General features: G+C 52.9%; 1 protein-coding gene across 1 annotated transcript; it reads right to left on the bottom strand.

Moving 5' to 3' along the window:
* Nucleotides 1-775: 775 nt before the first annotated feature.
* Nucleotides 776-9,330, bottom strand: LOC132085541 (serine/threonine-protein kinase pim-1-like). Its single transcript, XM_059491007.1, has 6 exons — nucleotides 9,307-9,330; nucleotides 2,670-3,251; nucleotides 2,509-2,559; nucleotides 1,945-2,311; nucleotides 1,131-1,310; nucleotides 776-882 (listed from the first exon to the last, which is right to left on the bottom strand). The coding sequence occupies exons 1-6, from the start codon at nucleotides 9,328-9,330 to the stop codon at nucleotides 776-778; spliced, it is 1,311 nt and encodes a 436-aa protein (XP_059346990.1).
* Nucleotides 9,331-19,199: the final 9,869 nt, after the last annotated feature.

Here is a 19,199-nt window from a genome sequence, read left to right as displayed (position 1 = left end):
AACAAGGGCAGTGGAGCAGCCCAAGCCCTTCCTTGCCTGCACAGCAAAGCAGCTGTGCACAGGTTCTGGAGCCCCACCTCTGCTCCCACCATGGGGGTTTGTTTGTGTCAGGCTGGCTGCCCCAGCCCCAGCCCGGGGCATGGGGGGCGCTGGGGGCTGTTGGCAGGGCCAGGAGCCCACTCCCATTTCGTACCCACCCCAGCCAATCCCCCCTGCCCTGCCAAAAGCAGCTGGGTAGCCACTGAAGAATGAGTTGCATCTGCCCCAGCAAAGGGGAAGCCTTTGGTTCCCAGCCAGGCTGGGCAATGCCCAAACCGGAGAGCATCCCCCTGCATGTGGACTCATCTGCAAATTCACTGTGGAGCCTGGCTTTGAAGAAGGTGCCAGAATCAAACTCCATCATCTTCAGCTGGCCAGGCTGAGGAAGAGCTTGTCATGCTTGGTGTCATCCTCACTCTCTCCAGCAGCAGCAGCAGCATCCCCACCCAGTACAGCTTCTCCAGGGGCTCCTTCTCCTTCCCTGGGGGCAGACCAGGCTCTCAGCTGTCAGGGAACCAGGACAAGCAAAACCAGCTTGGATGGCGGCCACCAGGGCTGGGCAGAGCAGCTCAGCTCCAGCACAAGGGCTGCGTGTTCCCATCCCATGACCCCGGTGCAGTGACACAGGCAGCACAAAAAGGGCTGGGTTCCTTTGCTTCTGATTGCCAAGGCATGTGTGGAGCTGGAACTTTCCAGGGCCCTGGATCAAAGTGTGCCTGTGGCTCTCTCCCTTCTTCTAGGGCAGATGAATATCCTGCATCCAAGGATGACAGAACAGCTCTTCTAATGAGGGCCTTTCCAAGTCCAGCATGGATAAACACCGCCTGATCAGATCTTGGCACTCTGGGCAGAGAAACCAGAAACCACCAGTTAGTTGGAGAAGGCTCCTATTGGCTTTGCCCCACCATTCCAATGCCCAGGCCATGCTGGATGTGCTCAAAGCTCGGCCTGAACTTTCCCATCAACTCCCTGTTTTGGAGGAGAGCAGGACATGTGCCACCTCCTCAGCAGCTGCCAGTGCAGGATGCTCACGAGCCCACTGCTGTCTCCCAGGACTGGGATTCCCCCCGTGCCCAGAGATGTGGATCCACCTTGAGAGAGCCGTTGTGGCAGTGAGAGCTGATGGTCCCAGCTGATGTTCTGGCCCCTCCTGAAAGGGTGCTCCCTGCAGACCATCTGGTGCAGCAGGATGACCAGGGACCAGATGGTAGCTGGCTTGCCATAGTACCAGCCAAAGTGGGTCCATTCCGGGGGGCTGTATGACTGTGTTCCTATGGAATACAGATGGAGTTCATCAGGGGGATGCTGCTGCTCCCAGAGCCTGAGCCCCAGCATCCCTGGGCATTTGGGGGCTGCCTCAGTGGCACACAGGGTGAGCATTGCCCTCTCATCAGCACCTGGGACTTGTGTACAGACTTGGGGTTGGAAAAGAAGCCTCTGGTGTTTCAAGGGGGCAGTGGAAGCCCTGGCAAGGCCTGACCATAACAAGGAAGAACCCACCCAGTGCTGGGAAAAACCATGCTCTCATCCTCCCTGCCTGCATTGCCCCAAAAAACATTAGGAACCCCAACAGACCAGGTGAGTGGAGCAGTCCAAGCCCTTTCTCACCTGCACACCAAACCGGCTGGGCACAGGTTCCGGTCCCCCCTCTCTGCTACCCCCACCCACGGGTGTTTTTGTTGGGCTGGCTGCCCCAGCCTCAGTTCTGGGCAGAGTGGGGGGCAAAGGCTGCCAGCAGGGCTGGAAGATGGCTACCCACTCAGCCCTGAGTTTCAAAAGAAACTCAGCTGAAGACTCACTGACATGAAGGGCCGCAAAAGAGAGAATCCCTGCTGCCACAGCCAGCTTGGGCTGGGAGATGTTGGGTCATGAGATGCTGGGCCCAGGAGCCCTGCGTGGGCTCACCTGCAAAGTGAGTGTAGACTGTGTCCTGCAGGTAGGTGCCACAGCCAAAGTCAATTAGTTTGGCCTGCCCAGTGTCCAGGTCAACCAGGATGTTCCCTGGTTTGATGTCGCGGTGCAGCACCCCGCAGCTGGTGCAGTGCCGCAGGGCCTCCAGCACCTGGCGGAACAGCTCCCGCGCCTCCTCCTCGGGCAGGAACTGCCGTGCCCGAATGAATCGATGCAGGTCCTGACACCGCTTTGGCCGCTCCAGCACCATCAAGATGTCCTTGAGGAGCTCGAGCCACTCCAGCAGCTGGACCACACCAGGGAAGCCAGTGGACACCTTGGCCAGCAGCACAATCTCCAGGGGTGCGCTGGTGCCGTCGGGCTGCGGGAGGAGCACGATGCCGTCAGTGGGGCCGATGCCGTGCCGGGGCTCGTGAAGCCCTCAGCCAGCCCGGGATGCTCTGCGCCCTGCGCTGGCCCCACGCCCGCTCTCCCTCGGGGCGTCCTGGCGGCTCCCACCGTGCCGGGCCCCGGCTCATCCCCGGCCGGCAGCCCCGGCTGCTGGCCCCGCTCACTCACCAGCTCGCCCCAGTGCCGGACGCGGTTCCGTGGCACCCTTTTGATGGCCACCTGCAAGTCAATGGGAGCAGCGGGCTCAGCTCGCCGCCTGCCCTGCCCAGCCCCATTCTCCGCCCTTCTCCTCCTCCTCCTCCGCCCCCTCCTCCTTGTCCGCCGCTCACCGGGGCGCCGTCCGAGAGCCGCGTGGCCCCCAAGACGCTGCCGAAGCCGCCGCGCCCCAGCAGCGAAACCAGCCTGTACTGCTCCTTCAGGCCCTGCTGCGTCTTCCCTGCGGGCGGGACGCGGCTGTCAGCGCTCGGCCCGGGGCCAGCAACGGCCCCCGAGCGCCCGTCACCCGCCCCGGGCCGGCCATGCCCCGGCGTTCGGTCTTTGGAACGCGGCACGGGAGGCTCGGGGCCGGCGGCCGCGCTGCCGAGTGGCGGAGCTCGGGCCGGGGAAGCCGCAGCGGAGGCGGCGGGAGCGGCCGCGCCGCGTGTGTCCTCCGCGGGCCCCGGGAGGAGCAGGGGCCGGGGCCGGGGCCGGGGTCGGGACTGGACCCTGCCTCGGGTCTGGGGCCGGGCTCGGGCCAGGCGGAGCCGAAGGGCGGCGATGCCGCCCCCGCACCAGGCATTGATGCCCGCCCAGCAGCGCCACCGCCAGTACGGCCAGAGCCGGGCGGAGGCGAGACCGCAGCGGGACGGCCGGGGCCGGGCACGGGGCAGCCCCGCCCGGGGCCGGGGGCGGGCCGGGGGCATGGCCCAGCCCTGCAGGGGAGAAGGAGGCGGGGAGAGGAGAGGGACGCCGGGCAAGGGACCCCAAGAGAAGGGTGCCCGACAGCGGGAAAGGGAGAGAAAGAGAAAGAAAGAGAAAGAGTGTTGGAGAATATCTGCTTTTGCTGCCGCCGCTGCTGCTGCCGCCGCTGCCGCCACTGCAACTGAAGCACCGGGGCCGTTCGTCCCCGTGTCCGTTCCCCGCTCGCCCCACGAGCCCCACGTTCGAGCCCCGCGCGCCCCGGGGACAGCCCCTCCGTCTGTCCAAACACGGGAACTTTGCAGCCTTGAGCCCGGATGCAGAGCCCTGACTCCTGCACGCTGGCACAGCGATCCCCTCGCTCGCTGCTGTGCATTGTCCTTGCTGAGGGGCAAACACTGTCGGGCCACCTTCCCTTGGGGTAGGATTCCTACCTGACCCAAGCACCACACTTACATCTCCAGTGTTGCTTTCCAGTAAAAACAGGGGAAGGAAAACTCTGTGTGGCTCATGGTATTTTAGAGTGTCTAAAAATCCCGAAGTCACCAATCTTAGAGGTGAGGTACATCTGGAATTACTGGGTTGCAACATGGAAAAGGGAAGCTCAGACATAAATAAAGAGAAACGTCTTGGATTGTTTCTTTCATTTTCATTTCACTTCTGGAAAGCTGTTTCCAGGAATCTTCTCCTGTCTGCTCTTCCCAAGAACCTCTCATTGAGAACAAGGTCAAGCTTCTGTCACAAGATTTTCCATCAGGAAATTATGCTACTGGTGCAATTTTCATTGTGACTGTTTGTGCTGGTTTAGGGCAAATTTTGGGAGGAAATCTCCAAAAGGGGTCCGTCTAGAAAGCAAGTTCAAGCGGCCCCTCCTCCTACTAGTTCAGGAAAAGACTCGAGAAAAGTGGAAAAAAACCCAGTTTATTTAACAAGTAAAGTATTCACAAGCACGAAAAATGAATAATATTAAATCAAACCTCTGACAGTGCTGAAGAGATGGCAAATTCAGAAAGTCCTTTTTGTGGGTTGTAGTTGACTCACTTCATCTCTTCTAAGTCCCTCTGCCGCTGGAATGCAGTGTCCCAGAGCTCGGGGGGGCTACAGGTGTGAGCTGCTGCTGGTGTTTTTCTGGGTTTTCAGTCCAGAGCAGGTTTAAACAGTTCCAAGAAAAAGGAAAGTCACAGTCCAAAGGAACTTCTCTGCCTAAGCTAGCTAAAACCAAATTGCTAGACCTAGGCTGTGAAGGCACCAGGAAATTTCCAAATCTGGGCACTGGCGGTCCCAGCAAACATCTGGATGGTGCTAGAGTCAGAACCTGGAAATTTCCAAAATTTTAGATTTCTGTGCCAGTAAATCACTGGACTTGGGCTGTGCAGGCACCAGGAAATTTCCAAATCTGGGTACTGGGGCAGCAAATGCAAGATGTGGGAGGTGCCAGACCCAGTAGCAGGAAGTTGCCAGGTTTTGGATTTCTGTGCCAGCAAATGGCTGTACTTGGGCTGTGCCAGAATAGGGAAATTTCTGGATCAAGGCACTGGCAGTGCCAGCAAACCCCACATTTCAGGAAGGATTGGATGTGGACCCTTCCCTTCCCTTCCCTTCCCTTCCCTTCCCTTCCCTTCCCTTCCCTTCCCTTCCCTTCCCTTCCCTTCCCTTCCCTTCCCTTCCCTTCCCTTCCCTTCCCTTCCCTTCCCTTCCCTTCCCTTCCCTTCCCTTCCCTTCCCTTCCCTTCCCTTCCCTTCCCTTCCCTTCCCTTCCCTTCCTCAACAAGGTGCTAGAGGGGCTGGACAGCAGCCAGGCAGACAGGGACCTGCAGGGACTGATGGACAGCAGGATGGACATGAGCCAGCAGAGTACCCAGGTGGCCAAGAAGGCCAGTGGCTCCTGGCCTGGATCAGGAATGGTGTGGCCAGCAGGACCAGGGCAAGGATTGTTCCCCTGTGATCGGCACTGCTTGGGCAGCACCTCAAGTGCTGTTTGCAGTTCTGGTGCCCCCAGTTTAGGACATGGAGGAGCTGAAGCGTGTCCAGAGAAGGGCAACAAGGCTGGGGATGGGTCTGGAGCACAAGTCCTGTGAGGAGTGGCTGAGGGAGCTAGGGTTGTTTATCCTGGAGAAGAGGAGGCTCAGGGGAGACAAGGCAGTGTCAGGGCACAGGTTGGACTTGATGATCTCCATGGCCTGTTCCACCCTTGCTGATTCTGGCATTCTCTGAAGCCACCCTTGGAGCAGTTGCAGGATGTGCCCTGGGCCTCCTCTTCAGAAGCTCCATCAGGCCAGGTCCCTCAGCTTCTCCTGCCAGCCCCAAAGCCCATCCTGTCAGTCCTGCAGAGCCTCTGCAGCTCCTCCTCACTGCCCAGAAGAGGGAGCCCCAGAGCCAGACACAGCAGCCCAGATGTGCCCCCCTGGCCTGGGGTGCCTCTGGCAAGGGAGCAGCAAGAGGCACTGCAGGAGCCTGCAGACAATTCCTGCAGAACTTGTAGGATGATCCTGCTGCCCAAGGGAGATTCCCATGGTGCCAAGTCAGGAACTGCAATGGGGAGTGGGGCCAGAGAGGAAAGGGCAAGAAGGAATGTGCTGTTTGCAGGGGAGGGAACAGGGGTGGGCAATGGGAAGATATCTGTATCAGGAAGAGTAAAGAAAGCAAAGGTGAAGCCAAGGAAATGCTCAGGACAGTTTGGGGCTGGCTGCCAGGCAGCCCTGGCTCTGAGCAACAGCGTCTGCAGTGGGACAGGAAACTCCCAGCTCATGGGAACAAACTTTCTGGCTGACTGCAGAGGCCAGGACAAAGCTGAGTGGTTTCCCTGGTGTCCCCCAGCCCTTGCTGGCCCCAGGGGCTGATGGCATTTGTGCTCCCTCAGGTTCATGTCCCCACACCAACAGCATGGGGGTGCTCCCCCTGCTCTGTGCAATGCAAAGAGGGGCTGCTGAGCCAGTGCTGCCGTGTCTGTGCCTGCAAGGCTGGGGCACCTGTGTGAGCTGGGGGAGAGGCCAGGGCTGCAGAGGGGGGATGTTGTTGGCAGCTCCATGAGGATGCTCTGAGACGCTGCCCTGGGCTGTGCAGCGCACTGGGGATGGATCAGCCCCTGCTCTGCTGCTCCTTCCCATCTCCCCCAGGGCCCTTGCAGAGCCCCAGCCATGCTCTTTGCCCCCAGCCTGCCCATGGCCAGCCTGGGGCTGCTCACGGGGCTTTTCTGTGCTGAGCATTGGCCTGGGTGTGTTCTTGAGAGAGCCTGGGCAAGGAGCCTGGAGCCCCCAGGCCCTGCCCTGAGGCATCAGCGCTGCCCCAGCAGTGCCCATGGCCTGCCCCTGCTGCAGCCCCGGCACTGCCACCCCCAGGGCTGTGCCCAGCCCCGAGAGCACTCAGGCCCTACAGCAACACTAGGGCCACTAGGGCAGCCAAGGGAATCTAGATAGCCCTGGCAGCTTTTGTCTGGGAGGTACCATTGGAAAACCGTATAAAGAATTTTGGAGGCAGATTCTCGATTTTGGCCATGGATGGCTGGACTTGAAAGTGTTTTTTTCAATGGGAAGAAAAGAACGGGCCCCACTGTTTTGAAGGCACATGAGGGGTGGCCCCCAAGATGCCAAGGCCAGCCAGGGCTGTCTGTCCTGGCAGGTTTCATATGGGAATAATCCTCGGATATAATCAGATTTGGGGGAGGAATCCCAATTTCAGCCTTGAACCCCTGGAGGAGAAGGACAGTTCTTTCCCACAGGAAGGAATGCACAGAACTCCAGGGTTTCAGGGGATGATAAGACGCAACTCTCAACATGCCAAGGCCAGCGGGACCAGTCAAGCAGCCCCCAGGAGGCCCAGCCAGCCAGACCTGTTCCATGTTCCTGGATCCTTGGATGCCCTGCAGCATCAAAATTGCCCCTTAGTTCCATGAGGCCCTGTAGGATCACCACAGATCTTTGTTTCCATAAGGCCCAGTGATATAACAATGGTCTCCTTGGCTTTGCAATGGCACAATGGCCCCTTGCTTTCCATGAGGCCTTGCAGTGTCCAAATGGTCTCCTTCTTGCCATGGGACTGTACAAGGCCACAATGGCCCCTTGCTTCCATGAGGTCACAGTGTCTCCAAATGGCCCCTTAGTTCTATTGGGTTCCTTGGGATCACAGTGGCCCCTTGGTTCCACCAGGCCTGGATGTGTTACACTGGCCCCTTGTTTCCATGGGGACCCACAGTGTCCCAATGGCCCCCTGCTCCCATGAGGCCCTGGGATGTCACAATGGTCTCATTGCTTCCACGAGGCCCTGCTGTTCCACAATGGCCCTTGAAGTGTCACAATAGTCCTAGTGGATTCCCCCGCTGGTTCACAATGGCCTTCTTTGTTCTGTAGTGTAACAATGGTATCCTTGGTTCCACCGTCAGAATGGCCCTGTGGTCTCATGGAGCCCCCACAGCCCCTTATGGAGCTCCACAGCCCTTTATGGAGCCCCACAGTGTCACTTAAATCCCCTTGAGTCCATGAGGCCCTGCTGTGCTACAAGGACCTCTTGGTTATTGTCGTGGTTTGACTGGAAATGGGACATCTGGGATATGTTGTTTTTGCTGTGGTCACCAATGGGTGTTCAGATTTTAAGATGAGCAGCTGGTTTGACCAGTGGGGCATTGGATCCGCCTCAGAGACCAGAAACCCAAGGAGTTAAAAGCAGGGCTCTTGTCCTTCAGAGCTCTCTTTGGATTTCCAGCGGGAAGGAGTTGGGTCTCTCCCCCGGCCCAGTTGCTGGCTGGGCTGGGGGAGGGGAAAGCCACGTGGGCCATTTATGGTAGGCCGGACCCGGTGGAAGGATGGAGGGGGCACCGAGCGACCTGTTTACCCCCCCCCCCCCCCCCCCGCCCTTTTGGAGACGGAGAGAGAATGCAGCCTGTGCTTGAACTGTTACCTTGAAACTTGATATCATGTGCTGGCAGAACAGCTGGGAGGAGAAGGGGGGGGGGGGGGCAGCAAGCAGCCCAGGCACTTGGGAGAGCTTTTAACTCTTGTGGATAATGAAAACTTCACAGAACATTACCTTTCCTAGGAAAGGGATAAGAGTGGAAGATGAAGGAAGAAATAGGCCAGTAAGGAGGTCTGGCGAAGATGGAGTGGCAGTTTTGCTGGACTCTTTTGTTGTATATCCATCGACTGTTTCCTGGTGATACATAGGCTGCATTGCAGGGGGAAGCGGGGGCTCGGAGCCAAGAGAGTTCGGTGTTAAGACCCCTCGGCCTCAGGGGGTGTAGAAGAAATGGGGGGGACAAAGGTCCCAGAGATGAGACTGTGCTCTGCTAGGAAAGAGACAAGGCATCCTTAAAAAGGCCCACCCTGAAAGCAGGCCTCTGCCCCATCCCATGCCTGGTGGTGAGAGCACCTTGGCATGGAAAGAAGATGTCACGAGATAGCAGGACTCCGGGCGGTGCTAATTGTGACAAGAAGTCCATGGCACAAGGAAGGACTCCGTCTACTCTTCATAAGCTGAAGATTTGATTTTCTAAAGGGTGGTGCCAGACTGAGTGTGGATAATTTTGGGAAATGTAAATGTACTGGGGATCTGGTAGGAGGAGGAGGGGGAAGTGTTTCTGTGTAGTTTTCATTTTCCTTGTGGTTTTCTTTTTTTCTTTGTGGTTTAGTTTTTTGTAGTTTAGTTAATAAAGTTTATTTCCTTTTTCCCTAAGCAGGAGCCTGCTTTGCTTATTTCCGGGTACCACCTCACAGCAGATGCCAGGGAGAGGGAATTTTTCATGGGGGCACTGGCATTGTGCCAGTGTCAAACCATGTCAGTTATACAAGGCCCTGCAGTGTCACAATGGCCCCTTGGTTCCAGTGGTCCTTAAGTGTCCTAATGGTCTCCATGGTTCAATGAGGCCCCACAATGTCACAATGGACTTTTGGTTCCATGAGCTTTCGTACTGCCAACAACAGTCTCCTTGGTTCCACAGTGTCACAATGGACCCTTTGCTCTATGAGGTTCATTGGTGTAAAATGGATGCCTTGATTCCATGAGGTTGTGTAGTGTCACAATGATCTCCTTGGTTCTGGGGCCCTGCTGTGGCTGCTGTGTAACAATGGACCTGTGGTACCATGAGGTTCCATAGTGTCACCATGGTCCCTTTGGTTCCACAAGGCCTTGCTGTGCCACAATGGCCCCTTGGTTCCATGAGCTTTCGTACTGCCAACAACAGTCTCCTTGGTTCCACAGTGTCACAATGGACCCTTTGCTCTATGAGGTTCATTGGTGTAAAATGGATGCCTTGATTCCATGAGGTTGTGGAGTGTCACAATGATCTCCTTGGTTCTGGGGCCCTGCTGTGGCTGCTGTGTAACAATGGACCTGGTGTACCATGAGGTTCCATAGTGTCACCATGGTCCCTTTGGTCCACAAGGCCTTGCTGTGCCACAATGGCCCCTTGGTTCCATGAGGTTCTGTACTGTCAACAATGATCTCCTTGGTTCCGCAGTGTCACAATGGACCCTTGGTTCCATGAGGAGCCTGGCCTCCCACAGCCCCTCACAGCTCCCCATGGCCCCTCATGGCCCCTCACAGCCCCTCACGGCTCCCTCACTGCTCCCCATGGCCCTTCACAGCCCCTCATGGCTCACTCACAGTTCCCCATGGCCCCTCACAGACTCTTACAGAACCTCTCAGCTCCTTGCAGCCCCTCATGGCCCTTCACAGCCCCTCATTACTCCCTCACAGTTCCCCATGGTCCCTCACAGCTCCCCATGGCCCCTCATGGCCCCTCACAGCCTCCCACAGCTCATGGCTCCCTCACAGTTCCCCAAGACCCCTCACAGCCCCTCACTGTGGATGCTCTGGAAGAGAGAGAGAAACAGCAAGTGTTTCTCACAGCAGCATGTGAGAATTTTTAGGGTGTTGTAGGGATGTGATAACTTGTTAAGTATAAACAATCTGCAGGTGGTATTCTTCTACTTTGTCTTTCTGTTCTTCTCAAGGACAGTGTAATGTATTTTTGTTAACCAGCCAATCAAATAGAATAAATCATCTCACGCTATAAAAACCACAAGGTTCTCTTGAATAAAACCTTCTTTCACTCTCTCTACAAACTGCCTCCCGCCTGTTCCTGTGTCATTCTCGAGTCAGGAGTGACACCTCACAGCCCCTCATGGCCCCTCACAACCCCTCACAGTTCCTCACAGCCCCTCACAGTTCCCCATGGCCCCTCATGGCCCCTCACGGCCCCTCACGGCCCCTCACGGCCCCTCACAGCCCCAGACGCGGGGCGCCTCCCAGAGAAGGAGGGGTCGGGCCCTGCTTGTTCTCCTTTCATTTCAGTCCCTTCATTACAGCAACAAGTAAAGAAAGGCTGAAATGGAGCCTTTCCTCAGTGTTTCCCTCTGCTTAACTGCGGGCTGAAGCTCTGTGCTGGCCCTGGCCCCAGCGCCACCATCCCTGCAGCCGCCAGGCCTTTGCTATCCCCCCGTGTCCATTCCCTGTCCCCAAGTCCCTCCCGGCTCTGGCAGCAGCAGCAGCCGCAGCGCAGGGGGCGCCGGCCCGGCCCAGCTGGGGCTCCCGACCAGGAGCAACAGCAGCGCCGGCCCCTTCCCGCCTGCTCCTGCCTCAGCTCCCAAGGGCTTTTTCCAGCTCAATTCTGGAGCAGAGCAGCCAGCACCCACACACAGCCCTGACTGCTCAGGGCCCGACTGTGCTGCCTCGAGCCAGACCTCAGAGGAAGAAAGGATTGGGTTCCAGCACTGTTTCCAGCTCTGTTTGACTCACCCTGAGGTGACAGGGGGAGGCTGCTGGTGCCTCTGCCTTGGGAATTGCAGATCATGGCTGCTTTTGGCCCTCTTCTGCTTGCAACCTGAATTTTATCCATGAAACTGCAAGTGCCTCTTTCAGTTGGTGCTACCCACGGTGCTTTCATGACAGTGAAGTCAGTATTTTTGTTGCAGGCATAAAGATCAGCAGATACTGGAATGCTCACCAGTCCCTAAACACTAAGATGAGGGGAATTAAAGCTTCACAGACCACATTTGCAGGGCTCAAACAGAGCCCTGTTGCTGGCACTGTTGAAATAGAATAAGCTGACAGTGGCTGTCACAGAATTCGCCTCCGCAGTGTGGAGTTAAGTTAAAAAATCAACCAGGAGAAGCAGAAACCAGAACTTCTAAACTTGCTTCATTGCCCCTTCTCAGCAGCAGGAAATGCAGATGCCCAGAGGTGTTTTGCACTGCTGCTGCCCCCAGTTTGGGCCCAGGCTCTGCCCTGTCCCAGTGGGAACCTGAGCCCAGCCCAGGGAGCTCAGCACACGTGGGGCTAGGCCTAGGGCCCCGGACAAGGCCACCCATTGTGGAGCAGTGGCGCAGATGGAATGTCCTGTGGCCCAAACCTCCTGCTCCTGCCACACAGCACCAGCGCTCTCCCCCTCCTCCTGCTCTCCCAGCACTGCACAAATTCCAGCTCGGAGGAGGCTTCCCCAGACAGCGCTCCAGCTCCTGTTCCAGTTGAATGTCCCTGCAGAGAAACAGGGCATCTTTCAGCCACTTCCACAAGCTCAGGCTTTGCACTTCATGGGGAATCTGGGATGCAAATGGCCTTGTTAAGAAAGCCAAAGGTCAACGGAATGGATTATAGATTACTGAAAAAAAGTCACCCATCTTCCAGGCAAGGTTTACCAAGGCATTTCCTGCATTTCTTCTTTTCAGATTCTTTCAGTTGGCTGCTCTGGGAAGTCCAGCTTGTACTGGTGCTTATCATGAACTGTTATGAATGATCAATCGAAAGCCAAATTATAAAAAATCTGAAAAGATTTCTTTATCTTTTTCCGCCACTAAAATATGGTCTTCAAAACCACCACAGCCAAAGAGACAGTGTCGAGCCCGGGGTTGGTGCTGGGTGAACCTGGATCCCACCTCTATTGCATCGGACCCTCCACCATTCACGAGCGCCGCTTCTTGCAAGGATGCTTTATACAGTTTATTGTGCCTGAGCGAAGAAGTCCCAGTTTCTTTTGTAACTCTGCATATTCATAGTTGGTTCTTTCACTGTGCAGAGCTGGACAATCGCCATTTCCTTGTTGATAGCCAGCACTGATTGGATTCAGGGAAGTCACGTATTCACACATATCTTTCTGGCAACTATGGCTATCTTGATCGATGTTATCAACAGGGCAATGATCATTCTTGGGCGTCTTCCGATGACATGAGGATGACGATGTCTTGGGATAATGGTGATCATTGCACTGGGTGTGTCTATTCTTGGGCTAAAGTGCTGATCGTTATCTGGCCACCTTCAGGAATTTCGGAATTTGAATAGACTCCTGCCTCTCAGGCTGCTTGTGGTCAGAGACTTGTTTGGATTTTGCAATCTATATGAAATACACACTTTTATAGCATGAATTATTTCCCAACATATATTACAACATCACTACAATCTCACAGAAGAAGGCAATCATACCGATCAGTGTATAGTCAAATTGCCCCCTAATTCTCATAAAGTCCATCTACTCTGCACACCCTTACTTTGTATTTTTGTTTCTCAGTCATCACAGAACTGAAAGCTGCAAGAAAAAGAGAAAGAAATATGAACAGGTATCCCTTAGGTAAGGGAAATACTGGACTGTCAGGAACTAAAAATAGTTGATAGCATCTGTATCAGGCAATTTTTTTACCCTCTACCAGTGTCCATTTCAGGCATTCTGTTAGCATGACCTAGGATTTTGCAGCTAAATGCAATGGGCTGCAATTTGACAGGCCTACAAGAAAAAAAACTTATCAGACTTCCCCCCCCGCCCCCCCTGAGTGACAGGTGCAAATTACAACATGAAAGGGCCTACAGAAATTTAAAATTTTCTAATTTTAGAAAAATATAGTATTAGCATCAGATTCCAAGGGCATAGAGATATAGCAGCAGCAAGGAAATGCTCTCAGAAATGTTTTCTAGCCTGAAGAGACAAGCTAGCCACAGGAAGATGAGAGAGCCACTTCTTTTAAAATGTGTGAATTACTGAATGCAAGAGCCATTCGCCCTTTCAGCTTCTGTTTTTAACAAAAAGTAAGCTATTAACTTGTGTTTATGAAGACTTTAGTTGGACTTCAATATTTTTGAGACAGCTTCTGAGCAAAATACAAAGAAACTACATTACATATTAGTAAATGCAGCATCTAGCATAACAACTAAATAGTCCCATCTCATAGTTAAATGTTCAGTTGTTCATAAATTGTGATTAAGACCATGAAATGCAGTACCTAATCCAGTTAAATCCCACCTACACCTCAGATTTGCTTGTGTAACTGATATTTTCCACTCCACTCCCTATCCCTTCTCTAACCACAGTCCTCAAGCCCTCAGCCAGGCACCAGCCAACTTCTCACCTCAACTGCTGTTAGCAATTACCAAGCACCTGTTGGTAATTACCTGAGCACCTGCCCCACCCACAGCAGCTGTGCAGGTCCCTGACTGCTGGGAGAACAGGTCTGGAGTACAGACCCAAACACCACCGCCCCCCACCAAAAAAAAAAAAAAAAATTAAAACTTTTCTAAATAATTTGAGACTAGTAAAAGATCAGGACATGGAGAGACTTGTTTATCCCCTTTAGGCCAATCAAGAAAAGGTTTATAGCCTTCTCTGGAAAAGGGAAGACTGGGGGGTTTTTCTTGAAGCAGAAGCATGTTTTATCAGCCCAGTTTCCTTCCTCATTTGTTTCTGCTGCCCAGGAGGCCATTCACTAGACATATATATAAATGTCTCTGTCTGAAAACACATCTACAGGAGTGCATGACTTACACTGGTGCGATTTAAAACATAGTTTTTCTTGTACAAAAATGCAGAAATCTGTTCTAGGAGAGGCACATCTTGTGGAGCTGTAAGGACCCTGACAGCACATCTGCTACCAAAGCAACAATTCCTACTCTGCAGTGGCTTAAGCGGGCTGAGATGGAAGTGTTTCTTCATCAATGCATAAACCACAACAAAGTAGTGGTGACAAGCCTTTTTTCCAAGTCTGACTGAAGGTTTGGGAAGCAGGTCTGCCTGCAGAGGGCACATAGAAGCATGACACGTTTGCCTACTGTGCGCCTACAATTTCTACACCATCATATCACTACTCGGTCACTGAGCAAGCTGACAGTGTATGACAGGTTATCCTTCCTGTATAGAAAGTCACAGAGAGAAGAAGAGAGGAAGAAAACACGAAAGATGACAATGCAAAAGAAGTTGAAGAAATTTGGCATGTGGGAACTCAGCACATCATTCCTGATGTCCAGAGTCGCCAAGACAACCCTTGGGGGGGCTTGGAGGTCCTGGAACGTTGCCAGAAGTGCTTGGTGGCTAGACTTTGATCCTGCACTGGACGCAACACCTGTATGAGGATGAGAGGATCACACGGGGGTAAGTGGTGAAGGGATAGATTAATTATAGAGTGAAAACACAGGTTTTAGAATCTCGGTACAGGGGGGTTCTAGGAGACAAGATGGAGGAATTAGGGCGTGTCCTGTCCTTCTTCTTCTTCTTGTCATCCATCTTCGATGGTGATGGTGGCACTCTGAGACTGGTTCTTACTGAATGTGCGCTTGTATAAGGGTGAAAGGTATTGGGAGGAAAAGGTAAATATCTCACACGTAGTTTTTGGTATAAAAATAAGCGGCCACCCCGAGGGAGGTCAGTGTGCTCATGGCTGGCTTGCTGTGCGGACCTCTGTCAGGCCGGGAGAAAATATTGTAGATAAGAATTAATAAACAACACTGAAGAGTTGAAAGACCTGAAGACTCCTTTCGTTCTTTGGAGCGCGGGCTGCCTCAAGGCCATCCAGAGCCTTACCAGGCCATTAGAACAGCCGAGACGGGACAATGGCAAGGATTTGGCATTAAGGGACAGAAGTAAGAAGAGACCATACCTTTGAACTGTAAAGTCCTGTCAGGAATCTGCAAGTACTTGCATATATGAGTTCACCACCCGGACTTGCATGCTTCTCCACATTTCCCTTATTTCAAAAATTTTGCTTCCTGGAAAAGCTTCCAGGTCTCCAGCTGGCAAGCAGAACTTCAGGCCTTTACAGAATTACCTGGCTACCAAGGGTTACAGTTGTGTGAATCACCAGAACAGAAAATTATTGCATGGTTTAGGTGGGAAACTCAGCATTTAGTTAAACGTGCTTTGGGACAGTCCAAGTCGCATATTTGACAGACTAAGTGTGGTAAGGGTATTCCCCTTTCACAAACAAGTATAATAGGTCCAATTTCTGCAGATCAAGATCCCAACCAAGTGTGGGACAATTGTCTGAGAGACTTAAAGAGGTTAAATCTGGGCAGATCAAGGAGAAAGAAGAGGAAAGGAAAGAAGAGACATTCTTAACGACTTGTGGGAAACATGTTTATCTCCCAAATGTCTGGATGGTTCAAAGCAGCACCTGGGGAAACCAGGGTGATGTGGCACATTTATGCTTTACATTGCTAATCCTCACCCTCTTAGCAGACAGTGCAGAGGCTGCCGGAGAAATGAAAACTCATCATGCATGCGCCCCACCTCAGCCTAAGACTAACATTTGGGTCGCCCTGGCAAACTTAACTAACCAGGAGGCTATTTGCCTGTCATTATCTTCTCACGGTAATCCATTTACGACTTGCTTGGTAGGACTACCAGCAGATCCCTGGCCATGTCCCTCAGGTGTACCCACCTGCAAAACTGACAATCCTAAGACAAGTGTAGATAATTGGGACCAATGGGTTTCTCACTTCCCCGTAGCACCACAGGAACCCCAAGAATTGGAGCTATTACGTTCAGTGATGGCAGATGCATGTATTAATTTCAACCATAGAAGCCAGCTTTCAGCAAAAAAACATTCCACTGTTGTAACTTCCAGCATGGCTGTGTATCGTAATGCAGCAGCTTGGTGCAATTATACCACAGGGAAAGTGTCAATCTCATCAAATGATCCTATTCAACTGCCAGCAGGTTACTTCTTAATCTGTGGGGACTGTGCTTGGCCTGGTGTCCCATCGATGCTGCACGGGGGGCCATGTACAATTGGACGGCTGTCTCTGCTTACACCCAATACGTCCATGATATTAAACATGAGCCGCCGCCATCATCGACATAAGAGAATGATCCATGCATTTACTGCTGACTGCAAAGACGATGTAAAATTTTGGTCCCCAGGGGCCATAATTGCAGCATCCTTTCTGACTCCAGTGGTGGCAGCTGCAGGTGCCCATGGTGCCCTAAATAATTTGGGATGCTTGCTTGCAAAGCGAACCAATGCCACCTCTTTGGCACTTTTTAACCTTTTGCTTGATGTTGATTCTATTCGTCATGCAGCACTTCAAAATAGAGCTGTGATTGACTTTCTTTTACTTGCACAAGGCCATGGCTGTGAAAAATTTGAGGGCATGTGTTGCATGAAGCTTTCTGACCATTCACAGTCCATTCATGCCCAGCTCGCTGAATTGCGAAGGTTGACTGGAAAGTTACAGGTAGAATGAGGTTTCGGTATTGATGGATGGCTCTCATTGTTAGGCCTGGGATCATGGTTACGTTCTGTTGTTAAAGTTAGAATTATAGTGGGCATTATAGCTCTGTTAGTAGTGTTCATTTTGCCATATTTTTGCATGTGCTTACAGAACATGGTGCAAAGGCTGATATCCACTGCATTTAATCAGACTATGCTTGTCCAACAGAAAAACGGGGGAAGTGTGGAGAGCTTTGTGGACAGTTGGTTAGCTGAGAAAGGTCACGTCGACATAATGCTGCTGGTTAAGCTTGAAGGGGACAAGCATAGAAGCCAGTAGTCAGCGTCCAATAACAGGCAAGGACATTGTGCCCTTGGTACAACAGTAGGATAGGGGAGAGCATCTTTGGCAGAAATACGAAGAAAAGTTTCAATAAAATATCCACAAGAATGCAGAAGTAGGCGTAGTTGCCTGATAAGTAACTAACCAATAGTGAGCTCAGCTTTGCAATATGTATGAGATTCATTAACACCAATATAAAGATGTGTACCTATCAATAAAGTTTGAGATTTGCTGATCACGCATATTGCGTGCTGCATTTCTCCTGCCGGTCTCAACAGAAATCAATCTGGGATGACCCCAAATGACATTTTTCAGCTTGCTCAAGCAGTAGTTCAGCCCTTCTTTGAACAGTTCAGTCCCGTCCCACCTGCCTTTTACTTCCACACTGCTCCCTCTTTTCCCCCAGTGAGTTCCCAGCTCATTGCAGTCTCCATCACACTGTTGCCTTCCTTGTTGCCCCTCACCCCAAGAAAGGCTGAGCCCCAGGCTTAGGGACTCCTCCTGTCACTGGCTGAGGAGCAGCAATGTCTCAGAGGTCCAGTGGGATTTTAGTGTCATTCAGAGCTGCTCTCCAGCCCTCAGCTCTGCTCACTGCCGAGATCCCACTCCCTTTTCTTCGTCCTTGCATCAGGATGAACTCTGTGAATCCCCTTGAGCCTCCTCACCCTTCCCAGCCCATGCACCCACCTCAGTTAGGTTGAAGCTGAAGCTTCTCTGTCTCCTGTGGCACATCAGTCCAGTGCCCTGTGTGGGGAGCCCCAGCCCCAGAGCACAGCACACAACAGTGCAGTCCAGGCTGGAGCAGCTGCTCTGCAGCCCTGGCTTGGCTGTTTGTGGCAAGGGAATGCATCCTGTTCCCAGCTGTCCCTGAAGGATGGCCCCAGGGCAGAGCCCAGCCGGGCTCCCACTGCAGCCCCTGGAGCTTGGGGCAGACAGCGCTCCCAGAGCTGAGGTTCCTGGGGAGAACCTGGAGCTGTGCCTTGCAGTCAGTGTTGGCATGTGTCGTGTTCTTATCTCCTGCAGCTTGAGGGGAAAACAAGCTGTGCTACCAGGCCAGCACTGCCCCTCTGGGCAAGGCCAAGTCTGATGGGCTTTCCCATTCCAGAGGAGTCGGTGCTGAGCCTTGGCAGGGCCTGGAAGGGCTGGAGCCAGGTCTGGCCGCTGCCCGGGACTCGCTGCCCAACAACCACCCCCACCTGCTGTGCTCCATCCTCAGGGACAGAAGGGTCTGTGTGTGCCAGGGGCTCTGGGATGTCTCTGTATTCATGGACAGAAGGGTCTGTGTGTGCCAGGGGCTCTGGGATGTTTCTGTATCCATGGGTATGGGGAGGAACACAGACAGTCTAAGTGTCAGTCACATTGCTTGCACACTCCTTCCTTTGTATGCAAGATACATCCATGCACAGCCTCACGTATGGATATATTAAAAGGACAGGCATGGATAGAGGTTTCCCACAGAGCTCTAACTTTTGCCTTGTAAGCCAGTGGCCAGGGGATTTTTTTTCACAGCTCTGTGTGAGAAGGTTTCAAAGAGCTGAAGAAGCAGCATTCAGAAGCAGTTTCAGGGTTTCTAGGCAGGAAGCAGAGCAGACAATCATCCACATAACTCGCTGTATCCATCAGGATTGGCTGCTGGTTCTTTAGGAATATGGCCCAATGGAGACACAAGACTTGGAAAAATCCCATCTCTCTGTGGGTTTGTGCAAAGGGGGAGAAGCAGAAACTCTTCATGTCTTGGGGACTCAAGGTCCAAGGAGCTGTGGCTGCAGAGGGTGACCTGGGCTGGTGGCAGGTGAAGTTCTGTTTCTTGACATCCCAGAGTGGGACAGTACAAAGCTCCAAGCACCTCCAACCCCACTGAAGTCTTTGTGATGCTTCAGATCCTGTAGGAAAAGCTGCTGTCACACAATCCACTGGCATTTATGACTTTCATTTTCAATACTTGAGGTCAAAGTTTCAAACTGCAATATTTTTACCCTCAAGACACAGTCATGCACAACCCATCTTTCAATTTCCTATTGCTTCAACCACAATTTGAAATAATTGAATATTGGAAAACAACCCCATAATCTGTGAAAGAAGTCAGCTGATGGATCTTTGCCACGAGCACATTTACAGAGTAACTGAGCTCTCTTTTTGAAAAGATCAGTTGCCTCTTTCTTAATCCAAAGGTAAGATGATTTTTGACTACACATTTGGTGCCAGTTTTTATATTTCTTTTTA

Source organism: Ammospiza nelsoni, chromosome 31, assembly GCF_027579445.1.
Source record: "Ammospiza nelsoni isolate bAmmNel1 chromosome 31, bAmmNel1.pri, whole genome shotgun sequence".
Lineage (NCBI taxonomy): Eukaryota > Metazoa > Chordata > Aves > Passeriformes > Passerellidae > Ammospiza > Ammospiza nelsoni.
Note: the sequence above shows the minus strand (reverse complement) of the source record. Positions and strands in the feature narration are given on the sequence as shown.